General features: G+C 41.8%; 1 protein-coding gene across 4 annotated transcripts in view; it reads left to right on the top strand.

Moving 5' to 3' along the window:
* septin9b (septin 9b) overlaps window positions 1-22,837 on the top strand; it is a 70,449-nt gene that overhangs the window by 5,588 nt on the left and 42,024 nt on the right. The window contains exon 1 of one of the 4 annotated variants that reach the window (XM_071503863.1): window positions 9,529-9,645. The exons of 1 other annotated variant lie outside the window; for it this stretch is intronic. In XM_071503863.1, the coding sequence (XP_071359964.1) occupies window positions 9,624-9,645 (22 nt within the window). In that variant the 5' untranslated portion in view covers window positions 9,529-9,623. Of the gene's footprint in view, window positions 1-9,528; window positions 9,646-16,845; window positions 17,064-22,837 lie in introns of those variants that run through there. 2 more of the 4 variants (XM_071503864.1, XM_071503861.1) reach the window with 2 other exon arrangements.

Raw genomic sequence — 22,837 nt, 5'->3', positions numbered from 1 at the left:
GATGGTCGATGATGACGTTTCAGCTTAACAAAACCCCCCCTGTGAATAACATAAGGATGAAAACAGGCCATGTCACTGCTGCTCATCATGATGAGCAGCCAGTCAGTCGTGAATGATTTTGCCGTACGCTCATTAAAGAAACACCTGATGTTACGAGCAGATGCCTTCAGTAAAAGTGGGCTGATCATAATGAGAGCATCATGTCATGTTGCATTTTATAGTGCTGATTGTGTTTTATGTTTTCTTGTGTGAGACAGGTTTAAAAAACAAACAAATGAAGGTAACCATATCCTGATGTTATCAAAGAAAAGCTGATGATTAGCAAAATGTTTGCACCTTTTCTGTTCCAACCATGACATTAAAACCTCTTTACAGAGATTTAACTTCTCAGAACTATTTGGCTGTAAAAGAACCACAATTTCCACACAATTTAATTTAAGATTGAGCTCTTTGCATTTCCTACTCAATCTATATTTTTTGCAGTTTAAAATGTTTTCTTTAGGCCACCAGACAAAAGCTTTTCCAGTGATTTTTATGCATATTTTATACATATTGTCAAGTTTTATCTAAAATGTCCAATATGTGAGGCATTAAGTAACAAGAAATTACAGAATGGAAATGTCTAAGACATGTTTGGAAACAATGGCCAGCTCATGTCTGGGTCACAGTCTCTTAATAACCACATTTAAATCATCGCAGCAGGCACTGGATATCAGTGCATCTGCAGAAAGATGTTGGACTTTAATGACTTTAACGTAGAGAAATTTTGTCGTCTAGAATGTCGGTGTGTATGTCATTGGCATTAGACGTTGTCCTGACGTTGAATTTTGGTCACTCGGCCATTCAACCAAATATCGGTGTCTGATGACATTGGTGGCCAGCTGATTGCCTGCAGGGATCCTTATCCAAAAAATGATTTTAAAACTTCCAATTAATGATACTGATGATACTTGACCTAAAAAATCCAGTATCAGTCAGACTCCACCAGGAAAGTTTTTTGTCTCAGTAATTAAATTGGGAAATCAGAAAACTCAGATGCTAATGAATTATCCATGTCTATTGTAGAATGGCTCATTGCAACATTGCAGAGATACTAGACACTAGAGACGCTGTAGTTCACACTCAGTCATTTTGCATTTATTTAGGACTTGCTCCTTTACCAAACTCCACATGAGCAGAGATCTCTTCGGAGCCCGTGTGTCAGGAGCTGACTCTTGTGTGTCTGCGTGCACACGCCTTTGTACATGTACGCGTATGTGTGTAGAGTAAATGTAGACTGTCTGGGTCCGAGTTGTGGATTTAGACATCAGGAGCTTGGCATGCTGATTACAGAGTTCTGAAGCCACAGGGAACCACAGGAACTCTCGAACTCCCTCTCTCTCTCCCCTCTTTCTCTTTCCAGCAGCTTCCCTCCATCAGTTCGGGCTAATTTGCAGGGATGGAGGTGAAAGCTGCAGGCCTCGGGGCTGATGTGGCCAGGATCTGGGCTTTATGATAATCATCCAAATCACATAGCTTTTCTCCTCTCATCCATGGCCTGTCTAAGCTTAACTTTACTCATTTAGCTAACGCACAGTTAAACAGTGAGGATTATAACAGTTCTAAGCAGAATGAGGTATATTACACACTGTAGCAGATGCTAAGCGCTGCTGACAGACTGTTATTGTTCCAGCTTAGCAAACTTCATATGGATTTGTGCAGCCAACGTTTCAGACTGTTTTTATTCTTGCTTCAGTGCCACTCAAAACCCCAAAATGACTTCTTACAAGAATCCTGCAGGATGCATGAAAGATGCCAGGACCTCTACAGTGGCTTGTACTATATCTGCAATATCCACACATATTTATCAATTGCTACAACAGACCCCCGTCTTCCCTGCAAGGGATCTGGAACTCTGAGGTTATCCTATTTTATGTAGTCTGCTGCCAGCTCCCTCTCACATCTAATGATTACCTTATGGTGAGGAGGAAATAGCCAGCAGTTTTACCACAGCCATGCTAGGACAGACAGACACACAGACTGCACTACTAGCACTTTTACAGCCTCCGACAGTCCAGATGACCTGAAAGTGGGATTTAAATTGTCAGAGAGCTGGAAGAGAGGAGCCTGTGTGAGTTATGACTTAAAGGGGTTTTCTGTGAACTGGATTTGACTGGACGAAGTGTGCGAGTGCGCCTCTGTGCGTATGTGTACTGTGTTTGTCATGAGGAACAGGGTCATGTATTGGTTATGACCATCATTTTCTCTGGTTCTCGCAGATGATTGGTTGAGTGAATCTGAGCACTGACTAAAACTTGTGCCAGTTGCTGACTCAACATCAGTAATGACCTTGGCGATGAGTCTTGTCTAGCTTTGTTTTGACTACCACTTTTATGAGCTGCGAAACATCTTCAGTGGTTGAGAATTTGCGATAGACCATGCTAATCACAGAGATTATTTAAAACACTGGAGGACATTTGGTTTCTGCCTCATTTCAGATTTTGTTGTATTTTTAGCCAGGCCAACGGCATTTCTCTAGGAACAGAAATGCTGGTCTGTCAGTCCACCACGTTCCTCCAGACTGAAATATATCAACAACTACTGGATGGATTGCCATGAAATTTTATACAGACATGCATGGTCCCGAGAGGATGAATCCTGCTGACTTTGTTGTCCCCTGATGTTTCCTCTAGCACCTCAAGCAGGTCAAATCTTTGATTTGCCCAATACTTCAGTTTATAATACCAAAAAAAAGAAAAAAAATATAAATTCCATCAGCCTCAGCTTTACTTTGTGTTTAGTGTTAAACTTAGATGGAGAACATAATGAGCATTTCACCTGCTGAACATCAGCATGTTAGCTGGTGTTAGCGTTTAACTCACAGCTCTGCCTTGTGTAAGTGCGGCCTCACAGAGACGGCAGCACTGCGAGTCTACACAGAAAGGTTTTTAGTCGTCTGTCTCACGCGTGTCTGACAGAACACACAGGTCCTTACTTTAATCAATCCATCTGTTCACTCTGGTCTCATAATGGCTCAAGATTAATTAGCACTATGTCTAAATCATGTTTTTGTACTTCAAGTCTGTTTTTTCTGCTTCTGAGTGCTTCTAAAATGCAGGATAACTACAGTTCAGTATTGTACCTGAACGCATCCCGTGTGGACACAGATGCTGCTGCTGCTCTGCTAACGTGCTGCTCATGCTACACCCTCTGTAGACGCAGTGTTTGTATTGTTTCCTGTTCATTTCTCATTCAACATGTCTGAAATTTACTTACTGTGTTTAATGGGAATTCTAACAATAAATGTGGACATAAGCATGATTGAAAATGGCTGTAGCCTTTTTGAGTTGTCAGGTTACTTTTCATAATGTTTCCAACAATTTGTAAAACTTTCCATTACTTATGGAAACCATAAAGGTCAAATTAGTCCATGGGAATCTCAAAGGGGAAAGAAATTGCATATAAATGATATGTTTACAATTCTCAGACAGTCACTCATACATTTTATTGAGTCCAGGCTCACTCTGCTCACTTAACCCAGCAGGTCAGCAGCTATGAATCTGCACTCCAGCACGGAAATACCACACCAGTGAATGAGTTGCAGACTGGGTGATACAGCATTTATACCCAAAATGCATCATTTTGAACGATCTGATGCAACTTAAAAGGAAAAACACATCAAGCCAATGAGTTTATCTTAGAGGACAACAGCAGACCGGCTCTCCCGTCCATTTCTCTCCTTTATACTCAGTCAGATTCAGTGGGAATCAGTTGTGAGGCCATGTGGCTGCCATCACGCCAGGCTGGGAAGTCTGATTGGAAAATTGAAATACAATCAGACCTTCTTATTTCCAGATTGCCGTAATGATGCATACTTACTGTCTAACAGTGTCTGAATCGCTCCCGGGCTTTTTCTGGATGGTACATCATGTTCAAGATGATGACCTGTCAGAAATGACTTCCAGATTTAGAATTTAACCTCACAGCTGTTTTTGGGGAATCATCATCCGAGTGGTCTGTTGTAAGGACCACAGTGATTTCCATGTTGTGGTATTTCCCTAATTCAGTAGAGTAGCACTTACAAAAAGTGAAATCTTTTTCTGGATGTGAGCTCAGTGTTTCCAAAAGTGTATTTCCTCACGGTTTGCATGTGAGTATGGGGTCCAGCTCTAAATTTGGCTCCTGTAGATAACTGATGTGAAGAGTTGTGTCGTCCCTGTACATGCCCCAGGTTGGATGTGTAGACTGCAGCAGCAGCAGGGGACACAACCCTCTCTCTCACTCTCTCTCTCTGTGCATATGTGTGAGTATGATGGAGACGAGGCAGGGGGAAGATGAGTGCTGCGTAGCGCTCTGGTGAGGTCATCAGACTGTGGCCAGCAGCACCACATCGTACCGTTGTCTATTTTTCACTCTCCACCATCTCCTAGGAGCAGATGGGATTCTTGAATCTGCTGTTATGTTTGGAGAAGGAATGTTTTTTTGGGGGAGAGAGAGAGAGAGAGAGAGAGCTGTGCGTGCGTGTATGTGTGTGTGTGTGTATAGTAAAGCATGCTTGTGTGTGTTTACATATGGATATATGATCAGTGTAGTTGTGGTTGCTGTAGTGTGAATTATCATGTTGTGTCCATCTGTGTTTTGGTTGTTGCATTTCTTGAAGCCACCTTCATACATGTGTGTGAAAGAGTTACAACCACATAATAGTTTTTATATCTTGACTCCACAGCTATACACTGGACTACACAGTAGCTAATGTGCAACTCTGTAAAAATGTAACTAGACTTGTGAAGACAACAAGAGCTTTAAGGTCAGAAATACTCTCTCTGTCATAGCGAGTTATAGAATTGAAACTCAGTTATTTTGCTTGGTAATGATCACACAGCCCTATCCTCCTGTTGAATAGTCAGATGGAGCAAACCATAGCGATATATCATGAAGTGAATATAAAGTGAACACAGCCCACTGTATACTTTTTATACTGTGTATCGTCTTCTTCAGCCATTCAGGTGTGCTCACCTGTGCCTGTCAGAATGGCTTCTATGAAAAATGCATTAGGGCTGAACTATTATTATTGAAATGGTTTGGCCAAGTGCAATATCCAAACCGCAGGAGCTGCAGTTTTTTTTTTGATAAAGGTAAAATGTGTCACAGTGAAGGATTGTGGTACGACACATGTTTATCTGGTATGAGCCCCAACAAAAATCACATCATCATCATTTTTAGATTTTTTTTTTTTTTAGGGTTGTCCGTCCGTCCTGTTCTTGTGGACACGATATCTCAGTAACTTCTGATGGAACTTTCATTCATTCATTTTGACTCAAGGATGAACTGTTTAGATTTTGGTGGTCAAAGGTCAAAGGTCAACACAGTTTTGGCCTTGTGAAGGCAAAATCTCTGTCACATCTTGAGGGAATTTCTTAAAATTTGGCACAAAAGTGTGTGTGTGTGTGTGTGTGTGTGTGTGCGTGCGTGTGTGCGTGTATGTGTGTGTGGTTAGATCTGTCTCACAAGTATTTTTCACCACTGAAGACACAAGCAGCTCCAGCTCCTCGTCCTCCTCCCCTCCCTCGCCTTATCCCCTCTCTTCTTCCCCTCCATTTACCTCTTTCACTACTTCCCCTGCTCGCTCCTCCTTTTATCTTTTATCTTCTTCCCACTGTTCTTTCTCCTTCACTGTGCATCGTTACCCTGCAGGCATTCCTTTAGTGTTGGCTGGCATGCTGGTGAGTTTTTTTTTTTTTTTTGCTCAACTGTTATGTCACTAAATTTAGCATGTTTGCGTCACGCGTGAGGCCATAGGTCGTGCTCTGAAAGTGACGGCTTACATTAATGTGCACCCCAAGGCTCACCATCCAGTTTTAGTCAATGTGTGATACACTGTTTTGTGTGTGTGTGTGTGTGTGTGTGTGTGTGTGTGTGTGTGTGTGTGAGTGTGTGAGTTTGAGTTCGTTTTGCATGAGTGAACAAGCGCACGTGTCCGTCTCCGCCTCATGACCATCTGCCTCACTGGGTGGAAACACAGGCTACATGTTAGTTGTATGTGCGTAAGTCAGAGGAGGAGAAGGGCTGAGAGTGTGTTTTATATGTTTACAGGATGTACTGTCATGCAAGAGGAATCTGCTCAGATAACCTTTGAGTTTATGTGCATATGTGTGTCTCTGGTTTAAAGTGGATGTTCTAGTGTTCCTACACATATGTGTAAGTTTGAGTGTGTGTGTGTGTGTGTGTGTGTGTGTGGGAGGGTCTGGCTGTATCTCACAGCAGGTTTGGATGATGGAGAGGGGAGGTGGTGAAAGGTATGAGTGAGGGAGGCCCTCTCAGTCTCTTCTCTCTGCATCAGGTTGTCTGAATCTTGTCCTTTACAAGCTCAAACAGCCTAATTAACTGTAAAGTGCTGGGAAGTGTCCTCTCGCTAAAATCTTTGTGAAAAGCAGTTTAAATCCATGAGCAGATAAAAAAAATTTAAATGATATATTCATATATATGTTAGTATATATGATTAAAAATGAAAACAAGAAGCCTTAGGAATTGTTGGAAATTGCATTATTTAAAGAAAGAGATCGTGTAGCAACTCTGAAGCTACATTTTGTGGTGGGAAATTCACTCGTTGGATTAATTCTACATGTTGTTGTAAAACCAAAATAGTTCCCAGAATAAACATACCTGTGTTGATTTAATGACGTTTTTAACTTTTAATTTGTGCCTATGCTGTTTAATCAAATAAATAAAATAATAATAATAATAAAATAAGTAAAACTGAAAGGTCAGTGTCACTTCAGGTAATGCTCCGAAGCACTGGAGTGAATAATTTACCAGGGACACATGAAGGATTTTTACCTCTCCAAAGCAGGTTTTGTGACATAATTAGGAAGATGAATAATAATAAAATGAATTCAATAAAAAAAATGTCAGAAACACATTCATTCTTCAAAATAAATGATGCCCTCCTTTCATTTTATCATTGCAGGTAAAATAAATCATTTTGTTATTTCATTAAATAATTTACAGTATTTCTTTACAGGTTCTCCAACTGAGCCATCAACACCATTCAAATTTGTGTGTGTGTGTGTGTGTGTGTGTGTGTGTGTGTGTGTGTGTGTGTGTACGTGTGTCCAGCGTTGACATTTTGCTCCATCCAACAACAGGAAGAGAAAACAAACCATTTTACAACAACTTTGAATAAATTACAGTATGCATCAGCATCAATGCTCCACATGTGCACAAACACATTTAGCATCTCCTCACGTATGTAGCTGCTTATGTGTATCTCAGAACATGTGTTTGTGTGTTATCCAATATGAGTCAACAAATGCATGAGCACATGTATTGTTTTTCATGTGTTTTTTTGACCCTGACCCTGTGATTAACTGTAGCTTTTCAAGTCTGGAAAATGATCACGAGACAGAAAGAGCCAGCGGCCAAAAGAGACATGTCTCTATTTTTAAAACCACACGTTTGTCACAGCACCAGCATCCTGCTTCCATATGGATTCAACACCACAAGGCTCCTGTAGGATTTCTCTGCCTTTGTCCTGATTTCTAGTTAAATTTGTTACCTTGAGCAGATGTGGGTCACTGTGTGTATCTGCCTGTACTTCAGCTGCGTTATCACTCAGAGATAAAAAGTTAAAAAGAGAGAACTGACCAGACAAGAGGAATAGTTCTGTTATCTGCATTAGCCCTGACTAACAAATTAAAACTGCGCTGAGGTTGAGCTCAAACCTGAGAGTTTATTAATTTATATCAATATACTGTATACAAATATAAATATAAGCAGCCACCATAATGGTGTTTAATTGAACTTAGAACAGTTCCATCGTTTATATTGCATAATATCAATACAATTACATCTTGACTTGCACATTAAAATAACAATTCTTGCCAAAGCTTCTAAATTCCAACTGAAAATGAAAAGAAATAGATAAATCACACTGAATAGGCTCATATAAATCACATTTTCACAGAGTACCTTCTGGGGTAAATCTACTCAAATTATTCTCACAGTGTAATAAAACTTAAAATCCCTAATCTGCTTCCTCTGCTCTGCTTCTCCTCACTTCTCTATTGCAGATGTCAGAAAAGGCCCTAGGACTGCAGGGGTGTTGCAAGTGTGTGTGTGTGTGTGTGTGTGTGTGTGTGTGTGTGTGTGTTACTAACCCTAAGCCCCATCTACCATTTGTGTTCATATTACAGACATATGTTGTGAAATAATGTAAAGGTTCTTCCTGTTACAGCTTCTGAATCTTTAAACTCGGACACAGGAAACACAGAGAGAAGTTCCTCTGTATCAGGGCAGGTCTGACAGTGAGAGGTGTCTGTCATCGCTGCATGTTTGGAGAAACAGCAGCTCATATCACTGCTTTATCCAAGCACAGGCCTCACCCATGAAAGACGTTCTCTTTGACCCCAGCAGCCTGTGTGTGTGTCTGTCCTCTGTGTGATGTTTGCATGTGTGTTTGGGTGGGTAGATGCACATGTATGTGGGTGTGTGATGGTTTGTTTTGGCCTTTATTTATTGTTTTTGCTGAAGCTGGTGTTGTTGCTATGTGCAAATCTGGGTTGAGGAGGTATGTTCACTGTAAGAAAGAGGAAGTGGAAGTGAGCTGTTGAGCTGTGCCTTTTCCTTCTCTCCCCGACACAAAAACAAAGATGGGTGTGTGTGTGTGTGTGTGTGTGTGTGTGTGTGTGTGTGCACGTTTGTGTGGGCTGTGATGTCTTTGGAGTTTCTCACTGAGATGCGGGTTGCTCAGTGGCCCTTGACCTTGTCGAGCTGAAAGTTGAGGGTCAGAGACCAGAGTCTAGGCATGACGTGTGTGTGTGTGTGTGTGTGTGTGTGTGTGTTACTGTGTTACTCTTGTAAATCCAGTGATTTCGCTGCTGAATCTGGTTTTGCTTTCAGACTGTGAGAAACGTCATTTCTTATAGAGCCGAGCTGAGAGACGCTCACCTGATGTGCAGGAGGTCAACAAGCTTGTTGGCTGAGATCTTGTAACACTGATTATTAGCCGCTGTAAACGAGCCTTAGTGAGAAGCACTTCATGCCTGAGGACCCTGGACTGAAGTTTCTTTAGACGATGATGGTTCAGGACACTCGTTTAGTCCACTTAGAGCCAGTCATCAGTAGTTTGGATCACGGCTTCATGTGGGTTTCTACATCCTGAGAGCGTGAGTAGTACGACTATGACGACATGGTAGGAGTGTGTGTTGTTTTGGTGTTTCATGGTGAGTTTTACTTTTGTATTAAGTGGACTGAATTTATTTTTCAGATGAGGACCTTTGGAGAAAGGGAAAAGAGAAAAGAGGAAAATGAAACTGTCAGTTTTATATGTGTCTGCATCAAATGTATGTGGGAGGGAGCAAAGAGAGCAGCAGAGAGGGACTCCATATGACTCGCACATGGCTGCGGACGTCTGCTCCGTTCACTTGTTATCCTGACAGACTGAAGACATTAAAACTTGGAGGAAGTAAGAGCAAGGGAGACAGAGGGAGGAAAAGGAGGGAGGAGAGAGGGAGGGTTGAAAGAGGGGGACAGGGTGACTAAGTCAGGAGAAAGGGGAAGTCTCCATGAAGAAAAAAGGGAGGGAAGGAAGGAGAGGAGAGAAAAAGGAGAGGTTACATGTGGTTATTTGAGGTAGCTGTTGAGTTATGGAGCGAGACAGAATAGCCGGTAAGTTGTGGCTTTTTCCAACTTATTTGATACTTGAACAGTTAGAAATTTCATCCCCGGGAGAGAGTTTCTTTTCTCTTTTCTTTGTTTGACTCGAGAGGAAGCGGCTTCTCAGCTGCAGTGGCAGCAGTCGGCTGGAAGCCACCCTGGTCGTGTTTGCTTTGCTTGGTCAGTTGCGGGAGCAGCAGTTTTAGAGACCTCTGTCTGTATGTCTGTGTGCCTGCATGTCAGCTTTAACTCTGATTTACTTCTCGTAGATGTTGTCTGAGCTACACACCAGAGGACTTTTCTCCTTCCTCTCATTCTGATTGAATGAACAGCCACAGCTAAGCTCACACACTGTCTCTGAATAGCTACCATATGCACCGCAACAGTGAGTAAACCTCATGTGATGTGCTGTCAAAGATGACTTCCAAGAAAGAGGATGCATCATCTTCCAGTGTAAAGCAGCTGCTGTACTGTAATTGGCAGCCTTGGGTGGGATTCTGACTTACAGCTGACCCACTTAACCGTACACAACTACGACCCGTCAGTGGAGTTAAATCTTCACGCCACCATCACATGATTGGACTTTAAGATGAGGAGTCCAGTTGTCAGATTAATTCTGACTGACACAGATGGTTTATTTTAAGTTACAGGGGAGTGAGAGCTGAGCTCATATATCAGCTAATATGATTTGCTTTTTGACAGACGGCAGACTCTTCTGAGGAATGTTTAGCTTGCGTCAGTGTCTGTACACTGTTTTAACAGTGTCCTATTCAGAAGCTATTTCTCATCAGCAACTCTCCTCGACTCCTTTAATCAGTAACTCTTTATTTTGGTTTAAATGTGGGCTTTGTTTAGCGTTAATGGAGACTCCATTGAACTTCTGTTCAGGCCCATATGTGTTCAGTCTGCACTGAGCGGATAAGGACTAATCTAGCATCTTACAGTGATTAAGGCTGGACATCAAGCTGAGCGACACTCTGCAAATTAGCCTTTAATTTGAGCGTTAATAAGGTGGTCGAGCTCAGTGAGCCATATGATGCATATTGACGTGCCGCACACCTATTTTTATTACCACTTGGTGGCAGTGTTGCAGTGTCATTTCGTCCTTTGTACTGAAGCCACCATTTCCTCAGGTTCTGTGAAATGTTCCATGTGGATGATTCATATTTTTGCAGACGGAGGGATTCTGTTTTTTATGGGCGATGGAGGAATTTAGCAAAAGCCTGACTCCAGTGGGGGGTGAAGACCGTGTAGTAGAGAGGCGAGGAAAACACAGCTGACAGGCATCACCCCCTCCACCCTCCAATCACTCCTCTCAATTGAGGAAGTCCTGCATGGACTGAGCTACTTCCTAGTTTCCAACCTGTGCTGTTTAGACCTGTTGTCATGACTCCAGACACCACCCCTACCCCACCCACCCCTGATCCCTTCGGACTGTGTTTTGATAATGATAGGAGCTGAGGCTGTGCCTGCATAGATGGCATTTTTAACCTCCTGATTGCATCTGCATCTGCAACACCTCTGTCTTTCCTCTGAGTGGCTCCTGCGTTGCTCTTCCTCGCCTGCTCAGGATTATAAATAATATGTTCAATATGACAAGTCATCTGCCACGACTGTCCTGTATGGTCACCACATTGACTTGTTGTGATTGCTAATTGGTGACGGGCTGTCATTAAAACACAACAAAGGGAAAGGAAACAAAGTACTCAGTCTTGAAATGAAAGAAATAGTTGCATCATGTTGCTTTATGTTCTGCCAGTTTAACAGGAAAAAAATCTGTGTCACATCTGTTGAGATGACACTTATTGAGATATTTGTGTGGCCTGCTTAGCATTGAAATGACAACAATAAAAGCAGCGATTCAGAAGTTGGAGTTGGGGGTTTCAAGTGGGGCAGTTACAATCCTCTTTGATAGCGTGTGATAGTGTGATTCATTACATATTTTTCTGTCTTTCTTTTTCTGTCTGTCCAGTCAACGTGGAAGTGAACAAGCTGCATCCAGAAAGGGCAGCACATAATGTTCAGTGTGACTTTGAGATTGGTCTTTACTTTAATGGTGCTTTAATGTTTTGTGAGCTTTAACGGTATGCGAGTGCGTTGCTTCCCATTCCCTCTTTTCAGCACATAAATCTACAGTTTTAGAAGTGCTGGTGTATCCACCCAAAGCCCTGTAATGCTCTCACCCTAAAACACACGTGCACAAGACCCCACCCACCCCCACAAACACACATGAACCTGGAGCCAGAGGAAATCTAGGAAATCACTCAGCTCACCATGTTCCATAAAAGCAGTGTACAGGATATCCTCTATGAGTGAACGCCCCGCAGTTCTCCTCCCACCGCCCTCCCAGTATCTCACCTCATATTGTTTCTCAGATTATTATTTAGTAATGATAAAGTGAGGGAGCCATGAAAACACCAGCACAGGGAGTACAGGAAACTGAACTGGGAAGCCCCACCTTCACTCATCCTGAGGGAGCTTTTCTGACAGGTGACATTTTTCAACATGACGGGAACAGGTCAAGCCAAGGGTGACTGTTTACAAGCAGCTCAACTTATGATTAACTAGGGGCAAAAGGGAATCAGTTTAGGTAAAATGTTAAAAAAAGAAAATCTGAGTGTGGGGAACTTGATGCATGACAAAATATACATTTCTGTCCATAGCAGGGGTGTTGTAATATATGACAATAATCCTGGTATTTAAAGCTCCACGCAGTCTAAAGGTAGATGTCCATGTGTTTGTGATTATAAAGTAGGTCTAGGTTCTGTATTAATACTGTGAAAGTATCAAAGCCTCAGTCCACAGAGAAATGCACACAGCCTGTATTCAGAAAGTGAGCCTTAAAACCAGCCGTCAGGACTTCTGGAACTTTGTGATGTCACAACAAAGCAGTCGCCGCTCTCAGCCAGGCCCCAATCCTGAGCGAGGAGATGTAAAACTACACTGAGATGGTTTTTGGTTCTTAAAACCACAAATATATTGCAGATGTTCAGCCTTGTGTATCATCAGTTCATGTGGTCGCCTTTTCACTAAACATTAGGTGTAATTGTTCTTTAACAGACTCTCTCTCTACTTCCCTATTTGAATCTAATTCGCCAAAAAAGAGACTTAATACACAATAAACTAAGATGAATGTGACTGATAACCTTATCATTATTAATATTATTTCAGATCTGCAGATATTGCGATAATATCATTATCATATTGATATTATGAATTCCTCTAGCCACAAAAATTGTGTAATGAAAATCTGATCACGTGGCAGCTCTAAATCATGGTATTATTAAGTTAACTAAACTAAACTTTGGCAAATGCATTTCTGTATAGAAATAAAGAGAATCCTACCTCATGAAATTAAACTTTTACAAAAATGCTTTCATCTCTAAAATGTCAAGTTCGCATTCAAGTTCCTTTTTTTGTATTTTTTTAAGCATCAAGATACAATAGAGTGATGACAGTAATAATGTTTCATTCAAAAATTTTAAAAACAAGTATTCTTACTAAATATTTATCACTTCACCCTGTGATTTGTATTTTGTTTTCATTTGCATTTTGTTCCATGAACACATACATTTTATGACACAAGTATGTTTTGCACACAAATTACAGCATGTATCACTATAAATACATCAGTTACATGCCGATTAAATGATTTTATAGTTGAGCATAGAGACATATGAAGAGTTCATCTTGACTTTTATCACCTCTCATCGTCCAAAAGACAGGAAACCAAATGTGCAAACTCTAATCTTAACGGTGACATATGTGTCAGGAGGTCTGCAAGTTATCAGCATCTGACCTTTCATGTCGTACTTGGTATAGTTTGCTTGCACCAAAGTATCACACACCCCATAGATCCATGTTTTAAATGTAGTTTGTGCTCAGTTCTCTGTGCAGTAATATCCAAATCTTAAAACCACTGCAGTCTTGTGGCTGCCAGCATAAATTGTCCACACAGCTTTAGGCCAATTTAAAAGATTACTGTGAAAGAATCAAGGATAATAGTTTTCCAGAGAACTGTCATATTAATAAAAACATACATATACTGTCTGAGAAGTAGCATAGAGTGATCTGTATTAAAACAAGGCGTTATGAGCAGATGCCTACTCTCAATGAATTCTTTCTACTTCTCCAAAACCCTCAGTCTCACTGTTCTGTCGTGAAACCATCAGTTGTTTCGATTTTCCCTTTATTCTTTCTCTGGACTTGTGCAGAGGTTCCACTTCCCTGTTAAACTGCACAATATTTCTGCAGTGACAGCATGTTATTAAGGCTCTGCTACAATAAGTGATTTTATTTCACTAAAAACATTCACATTCAAAAGTGTAATTGTGTTATACATCCTACACATGTAGGTCAAACTGATCAACTTTAAAAGCTGTCATTTAGATAAACGCTAAAACAACACACTGAAACTCGTGTGGGCAAATAGAAGTAATGCTCAAACAGAGAGTTTGGGTTTGTGCAACTTCCTGCCAATAAATGTTTGCGGTTGTGCTGAATTCCCATTTGTCTTAAACTGACCAAGCAATGAAGCCTAAAATATGAGGTGCATAATCAATATCTCCTGCAGAAATGTCATATTAGCATAGATAACAAAAAAATTTAATTGCTGGTGCACGTGCATATTTGATAACTTGGTTAAAAACGTATTGTTTTATCAACACAGTACATAACAAGCACAAGTCTAGAGTCTCAGCACCACAGAGATGTGTGGCTGAGTGATTTTAGTTAAGTAGATTTGTCCTCCTGTGTGCAAAGACCTCTGTGTTTACAAAGCTATTTCAGGGGCACACACAAACACACCCGTGTCTACAGTCACAGTCAAGTAACCACAGGAGCACATGTATGCACAGACACATATTCACATAATGCTGCTTCCAGTACAAACACATACACATGCTCCTCCAGATGTTGTTTTGGAGCTCTCCCTCATTCTGTCGCTCAGCTTGGCCCTGCACCCAGCGCAGCGTGTGTGTGTCCATGTTTAGATAAATACACACTGGCTGGTGGAGGTGTGTACCTCACATACCATGTCTTCTGGTTTAATTGAATACTTGTGGCATATGGTTTACAGCGCACTTTGGCCTGCAAGGGCACTGAGGGGCCAGATGCTTTGTTACGTATAGTACAGAACACACACACACCCATGTATATAAAAATATATATATATTTATATATGTGTGTAAAGGTCTACATAGTATACAGTACATGTAGTAAAAGATGTAGTGAAAGCATGCACATACTGATGTGTTTCTGTGTGCATGTCATCGTGCACCATAACCATAAACATGCATGAAAGCACAAGCCAACACATGAACGATGAAGGCCCGTACACAGCTGCCAGGATGTCTGATGCATATAATGTGCTGTCTCACAAGATGGGCTCCAAGCGTTATTGTACAACACATGACAACAAGCGTCTCAGGGGACTTATATTCTACCTAGTAAAGTTCCTGCTTGATGGATACGTGCAAATGCTGTGCACACACCACCGCCACACTCTGCTCTTTATCCTGAGACACCTTTGCAGCAGTTTTATAAAACAGCTATGTGCACCATAAACACACAGTGTTATTCAGCCTCACCATCGACCTCTCAGGTGTTAGGGTTAGGGGCCACTGGGTGGGCTTGGCATCCTACTAGTGCCCCTTTGAATGGAGCTTTTCATTCAAATGGGATTTCCCAAATATTTAGAGCCTATAAAAGTTCCAAGCACAGTTTTGTGCCATTTAGCTTTCACTGAGGCTGAAAAACTGCGTGTGATTTGTGGTATCTGATATGTGGCAGTATCTCCTGAGTATCTGGAAGTGAAAACCCGAGATTCCCGTGGCCTTTGCTTTAGTTTTAGGTTTCTTTTGAGGACTGGTTGGGGGCCAACTTCTACATTCACTGATATGACTTTAACCATTAGTGTGGAAATGGTCAAATGACCCTTCATCAGGGACAATTTATCATAAATCTCATTTGCAGTTTCATCTGGCCCCAAACAGGAAGCTGCAAAAAGCCACACACTCAAGACCAATCAGTAATTGCAGCGATATCATCACTGTTACCTTGTTTCTGTGGTAGATTCATGGATAAGAAATACTGTAGCACATCCCACAGGGAGACAGTGGAAGTGGTTATGTAAACACAAGACCAACTTTGATACTTCATCACTTCAGATTATTTTATCAACACCTTTTCAACAGTGTTTCTCTGTCACCCACAGAACATTCACCAAACAAGCTGCAGCAGTAGTGTAATCATACCCACTACCTCAAAAAGCCAGCTTGTCATTGGTGTCCCTCACAAAAGAAGTCCTCAGTGCTAGATTAACTGTCTACCATGCTCAAATTCCCATGGTCTTCCTGATAGCGGTGTCACAGGGGGCGGGTTGGTGCACGAATCACCCTCTGATTGCCCAGAGGCGCCGCCACATATCCCTAATGTCAACTTTCTCCAGGAAGTCTCTCAGGTTTTTCTGTGACAGGAAAGCAGCTTCCACAGAGGTGACTGCACTTTAATGAGCATGTCAGCCAGTTTTCAGCTACGTGAGATCACGGAATGGCGTATAAACAGAACGCCACTTTCAATGACATTTCATGTCTCCTGTCTGTGCATCTTAAGCTTTTTACACGTCATTAACACTGTTTCAGGCAGGGTTTGGGTTAGAGGTTAGTCAGTAGAGCTGTGAAGTGGCTTGGAATGAGACATGAACCACAAAAAATGTGATAACAAACAAAACAACTGAATAAACTGGTGTTATTCATGCACCATTTGGTGATGTCAGGCTGGTTCTTGAGAGGCTGTTTACTCAGAACTGAAGCCTCAAACTCACAAACTTTGATCCCTCTGTAGCTGAGTAAAAGCAGCCGTCTGAAGGCCAGCTGAAGAACCACAGCTGTAACAGGGGATGTTTTCTGATTGCTGGTTAAATTGGTAAAAGTGACTGTGTGACATCTCGCCCACTTTCACCTCAGAGCTGCTCAGAGGCCGAATGAGGAAATCAGACCTGAGAGCAACTTTGGTCGTAAAGGGTCTCAGGGTATGACGGGGTCTGTTGTCAGTGCTTGCACGTGCATGCATGAGTGTGTGGGGGGCAGGGGAAACACACACACACACATTCACACAGGACACCAGAGAGAAGGGGGAGTGTGTTTCTTGCTGCAGGGAGGGGAAGAGAAGGGAGGAGACCTGCCTTCTCGCTCTCTCTGAAGCCTGAATGCAGTCATATAGAAAAGTTGGTGGGAAGTCAGAGAAAATAAGTTGCTCCTTTAAGAGAGCTGTGGGCTTGGACTTGTTTCTCATTCACTCTGTTTTGGAATTTGTTCAGAATTAACAGGGAGCTTCTTGAAAGTTGAAAGTTTTGTGACATTTCATGACTGAAAAGATGTCTGACTCTGGAGTCAACCCACACTTGGAGGGAATTATTTCTGACTTTGAAGGTTTGTAATTTGTTTTCCACTTTTCTGTCACAATGTTCATGCTGACTATTTATGGAAAGAACCAGTAGAAAAGTAGTATTACTACTGACCAACATCTTTTCACTGTGTGTGCAAATGTGCTGTGTGTGCATGTCTGTAAAGTATTTAGTATCATCTACTTCTGAGCGTGTGTGTCTGATTTTTACTGGGTTAAAAACAGGGTGGTGGGCATATTCCAGCCAAGTCCCTGTAGACTTCATCTGTCATTGATTATACCCAAGTTGTGTCAATAATAGAAACAAACAGCTCTGACACCAGCACTATTCCAGCAGCAGAAAGCTCTGAGAGGGAGAGAGTGGAGAGAGTTAACATCTGTCTAATCCCTCATAAAACATTCACAACTGTGTCTCTCCTCTGTTTCCTAAGCCAGTGTGGAGTTGGCATTAATTCCCTTTGTCCTCCTTTTCCTCTGCCACTGTGTCTTTCTTCCTTCCCCTCTTCTTTCCTGTTCCTCCTCCGCTCAGCTGCTCATCGGCCTGAGAGTCATTTTCAGATGTCAGGGACTGATGCTGAGAAGCAGAAGCCAGAAAGAAAGTAATACATCCTCAGCAAACGTCTCGATCAGTGGAAGCATGTGCAGGTTTTGAGTAATTACGTTTTCTTTCCAATAACCTCGTTTACGTGGATTTGATAAATAATCACACGACAATAACACATCAAACTGCAATGCACCACGTCATCTATTTAATAAATAATTTATTTTACTGAGTCTTACTGACATGCAAAGTTTGAAACAGCTGGAAGAAATCTCACCGGGGTTTTAAATACTATTGAAGTGAATTGAAAAACTACAGCAAACTTGTTTATGCTCAGTCAGACATCACGTTATTCAAACTGGTTTGTTTTGAGTATTCCCCGTCCTTTAGTGTCACCTAGTTCTCAGTCGGAGGTGTCGCATGTATTTGCTGAAAGGCCATTTTAGTGCACATTGGATATTACAGGCAGATAGGAAGCTCATGTTAAGTAGTTTATTCGCAGCAACATAAAAAGGCAATAAAGCCAGACGCAAATATAAAAGTCCTAAATTAAGTTATAGTGAGGCCAATACCAGGTCACTCCCTGCATTTGCTCTTGTGATGTACTGTCACCGCCTACATCGCTGTACCAGTATCCAGTAGTGACCATCAGCATCTAATGTATGTCACTGTAGGTTATAATGGTCAGTTTAAACCAGTTTAGTGTTTTCATTCAGTATATAAACGGCAGCAGAGAGAGGTGCATGGCAAACACTTGACTGAGTAAATCCCCATTTTACCCCAGATGATGATGTTTTCCAGTACATTGCACTGAGCTGTATCACTGAGGAGGAAACGGGCACAGACAGGTTGAGGCAGTTTAATTGGTGAACACACTAAATGTGTAATAATGCCTCTTTGGATGGACTCGTGTGTGGGACTATTCTGGAAAATGGATGATAGAAAACCTCCATAGAAACTACAAACTGAAACAATAATATGACTTTCTAAAAGGTACTAAGTGCCTCTGCTGAATCTAAACTTATGAGTCACCAGAGAATAAGCCCAGAATGAGCCCTTATTTGTATATTCAGAGTCGGACATGGGCTCCTGCTCTGTTTGCCAACCTAAACTGAGCTTTGTGTCCATTCCAAGGTATTTGGGCTGATTAGCTGTTTAAAGGTGCCATGTTGTTGCTCCAGTGTGGCATGTGGACACAGAGAGGAAATGAACATAGAAATGGAGACAGAGCATGTGTGTGGTACATTTTCTAAACCCGGCTCAGAGGCCGGTGTGTTATTAGGTTGATTATGAGCATTAATACAACACTTTCTTAACAGTTCTCTGTGGTCCTGTTCGTTGTGAGATGGTCGTATGAAACCACACGTGGCAGAAAAAAAGCATGTGAGACATTGCAAGTACGCCTGTGTTGATTTTTATATGTACCGTGTGTTATTTTCAGACTTCACACACGCATAAATGTACACACACTTACCGATGATTTCAATATCCTGCCTTTGTGAGTTTTATTTTTTGCTGAAACATGTTTTTCTTCTGTCAGTCTGTGTGATTCATAAGTAAAAAGTGCTCAGTCTGAATATTTGGATTTCTGTTTTGAGAGCATTATGTGTGATCTTTTCTGTATCAGTCCACGTTTCCTCCTCCCTCTTTTCTCTCCTGCGCTCTCTCTTTCTATCAGGACTTTACTGAAAGTCCAAACAGCTCGTGTCAACAGGTGTTAAGTGGAATGCAGCCGCTCTCTTTATACCTATTCTCCCTGTTGATGTAAATCAGTCTGTTCATGAGTGAGACAGTGAACCAACACTTGATCAAAGGAACAGAACAAGGTTTTACCTGTCAAAGGTTGAGGCCTAGAGAGCCTGAAGCTAAGCGCCAGGCCAACAGCTGCCTGAATAACTTTGTGTGTGTGTGTGTGTGTGCACTCTGAAATCTTCAATCAGGTCTAAAATAGCCCATTTGTTAATTAGGTTTCAGATCCCTTCCTTTAAACATCTTGTGCTTTAACATTACTGCAAAACTCTGCACCTTCACCACACACCTATAATGCTCCCAGAATTCCTTTGTGCTGGACACAGGGTGTTGGCCGGACCAGTAGGGAACTGTGCATTAAATCTGACACAGTGAGCTGTGCTGCTGCCAGTCGGCATTAGTAAACACAACACCATCAGTGGGCAGTAAAAGGAAGTGTGCGTTTGACAGTGTAGCATTAAAGTTTCATCTGACCAAGCAAAATACCGTAGTGTGAAATTCAATCGTGGGTTGTTTGGCCTTGTCAGATGGGAGGTTCGGTCGTGTTTTTCCTGGTCTGACCACATCGACTTGTATTCTGTGGCTGCTGACATCAGATAAAGTCCACTGCACATGAAATGGTTTTATAAAACCAGTGTTTGACGGAGAGTAACTGTCTCAAACACTTGACTTATTGTCTGAGGCTAGAATTACAAGACTGATTCTGACTTCAAGGCTGTGTGCAGTGAAGTACATCCTCTATTATAACCTTTATTAATTTTTTTTTGTTATTATTCTGCATAACTATATTTCTGTGCAGAGTCCTCCTTTAAGCAGTCACACGTTCAGCAGGTTGTTTAACCATGAAGGTATTTGTGTTTACAGATGCAAACAGAAGCCGGTGAAGTTCATAAAATACGGTCTGAGCCTTTATTTATATCATCAGAAAAGAGAAGCAGGCCTTCATGTCGAACTTCCCCTGTTTATCATGTGCTTGTCAGAAACCTGGTTTTCTGATCTGCTCGTGTTTGACCTGATGTTTGCTGTTTACACAAACTCAGCACTTTTCCCATTTGTTTCGCATTCACACAAGTTTCTTTGGCAGTTTTATTGTGATAAATCTGCAGGAAGTGTTTAGACTGATTAACAGCAGCTTAATATCAATCATCAGAATGGATGAATGTGTCTGGAGTCAGTCTGGGATTAGACAAACAGACAATAAAACAGCCAACTTCTCCACGATGCTTGAAACAACATATTTACCTTGAAAAAGTGAGTGTGGTTGTACTTTGGAGAATTGGGGCTGCTTTAAAGGCAGAGGGTGCTCACACTATAGATTTAACTTTCACTTTGTGAGAATTTCATTGATGAATAAAAACTGTTCAGAGCTTTATTTTTGAAAGCACCCTGGCTTCACTTTCAGTGTCTAAAACTTTTGCTCAGTGCTGTACATAGTAACTCAGAGCAGCAAAGATTATGGAATGGCTATGTTGTAATAATGATTGAATAAATATGGAAGTAATAGATTATTTACAGTGTTTCCTGGTCTTTATTTTACATTTAAGAGGTGCATTATAACATCGATGTCATTCTAGATGACAAGATCATCAGTAAGTGTCACGTAACTCTAGCCTTTAGCCTTTAGCCTGCCTGTTTCTCAACAGTGTCAATTTTGTCTTGACCTGTTTTAACCTCCTTGTTTCTCCCCCTGCAACCTGTTCATATCTCCAGTCTCTTTTTCCTCCTTCCTTCCCTCCTGTGTCTCTGTTTGCCTTCCTCCCTCTAACTCCCCACTATCTGTTATTAGAGCATCTGGGCTGAGATGATACTGAATGTTTGTGTTCATTGGTTGGGATGTCCTTCACTAAGTGATGACACTTATGATAAAGAGGCAGCGTAGCCGAACACCTGGGCTGTATTAGAACAAATGACCGTGAACCAATGTAAGGATGCAGCTGCCTCCATCTTTGTTTTTGTTGCACCAGTAATCCTGAGCTTTATTGTCTGTGCTGCATTATCTTCCCACATGGGACACTGTGAGATACTTGACGCTGGGCGGTGATAGGTAGTGGAGGGACGCGAGGAGACGAGACTCCTGGCTGCTGTTAATGAGGTTCCTCTGAGGTAGACTGGACCTCTTGTTTCCAGCTCATAGTCTGGGAATGCTGCTTCACTGGGAACAATACTCCTTCATCCATCTGTCAGTCCCACACTCAAGCACAAATACTGTTCCTTTCGCTCTGTGATGCAAAGAGTGTCCCTCCTTTCCACTTTTGCTTTAGCTAAAGCAGAAAGGGGGTCTGTACTGCCTCTGATCACACGAAAACCCCGGGAGTCTGTGGGAAGAAGCCTCATCCTGACAAATGAAAAAAAGAAAAGTCGAGTGATCATCTAAGTGAGAAATGCTCTAAAGCACTGAAAGATATAAATTCACATCTGCTCTTAAATCATGTGCACTTGACTGCACAGCCTCTAAATACAAACAAACAGTCCTCTGCTCCAGTCCTGTGCCTCAGGGCACATAATCACAAAGCAGCCAAGAGCAGAACTACTAATCTAAGATCACTTTAACAGGTCACTGGCAAAACAGCGTCCCGGTTCTGCTCTTTTTTTATGAATTATAAATATGGCTCCTGATATCTCTCCATGTTCAGTTTTCAAGATGTAACAGAAATCTACAGCAGGGGTCAAGAGATGTTTGAGTCTACGCAGTTTCCTAAAGTGTCAGGACTCTCAGAGGAGGTTAAAAAGAATCGCAGCACAGTGCAGTCTTAGCGTGCATCACAAGCTTTCAGCTCCTCCTGAAATCTGCAGACTGATTCTGGCAGACCGGCTTATTCTCTGGCCAGAGTCAAAAGTAGCCACAGGCTTGGACTCCCTCTCAGCAACCATAAAAAACAAGACGGAGGGAAGCAGGGGTAAGAAGGACACAGTCCAGTGGCATTGCGGATTTGGACGCCACAATTTTTTTAATATGTATATCTATTGAAGGGTGGATTGTAAAGCTGTTTATGGCGCCTTATTGAACAATGAACTCTGATCTCATCAGAACTTCAGCACAGAAAATAAGCAATGGGATTGTGAGAAAATGACTGAAATGTATTTCTAACATTAAGACCTTTTGTGTGCGTATTAAGGAAGATTTCACGCTTTCCACACATAATGTAAGCACTGTAAAACTATCTGGGGTGACTATAGCCTCACAGTAAATCCAGTCTTTTACCCTGTAAGAACGCCACAGATGAAAAGTAACCGTGCCTCAAGGTCTAGATAAATGGTGCACAGGGAGGGGTGATGGGCTAAGGAGATGTGTAACACAAATCACCATAAACTCCAAGACGTGAGTGCAGATCCGTTTATTCCTGCGGTGGACGAGAATGTCCTTGGTGTGTCCGACTAAGACAAAAAGAGAAAAGACGTCGGCTGTGGCCTGAATTTTTGTTCGGGGGGAAATTGTATCAAATGTCCGGCTTGTAGGAATGAAGAGCTTGCAGCAGTAAATTAGATTAGTGGTGCTGGCTGATGTGTGTG

The sequence above is a fragment of the Trachinotus anak genome, unplaced genomic scaffold (assembly GCF_046630095.1).
Source record: "Trachinotus anak isolate AG129_WGS33_773 ecotype Australia unplaced genomic scaffold, CSIRO_AGI_Tana_v1 ptg000019l, whole genome shotgun sequence".
In the NCBI taxonomy this organism is placed as follows: Eukaryota; Metazoa; Chordata; class Actinopteri; order Carangiformes; family Carangidae; genus Trachinotus; species Trachinotus anak.
The sequence above is the reverse complement of the archived record's forward strand: the minus strand, read 5'-3'. Positions and strand labels throughout refer to the sequence as shown.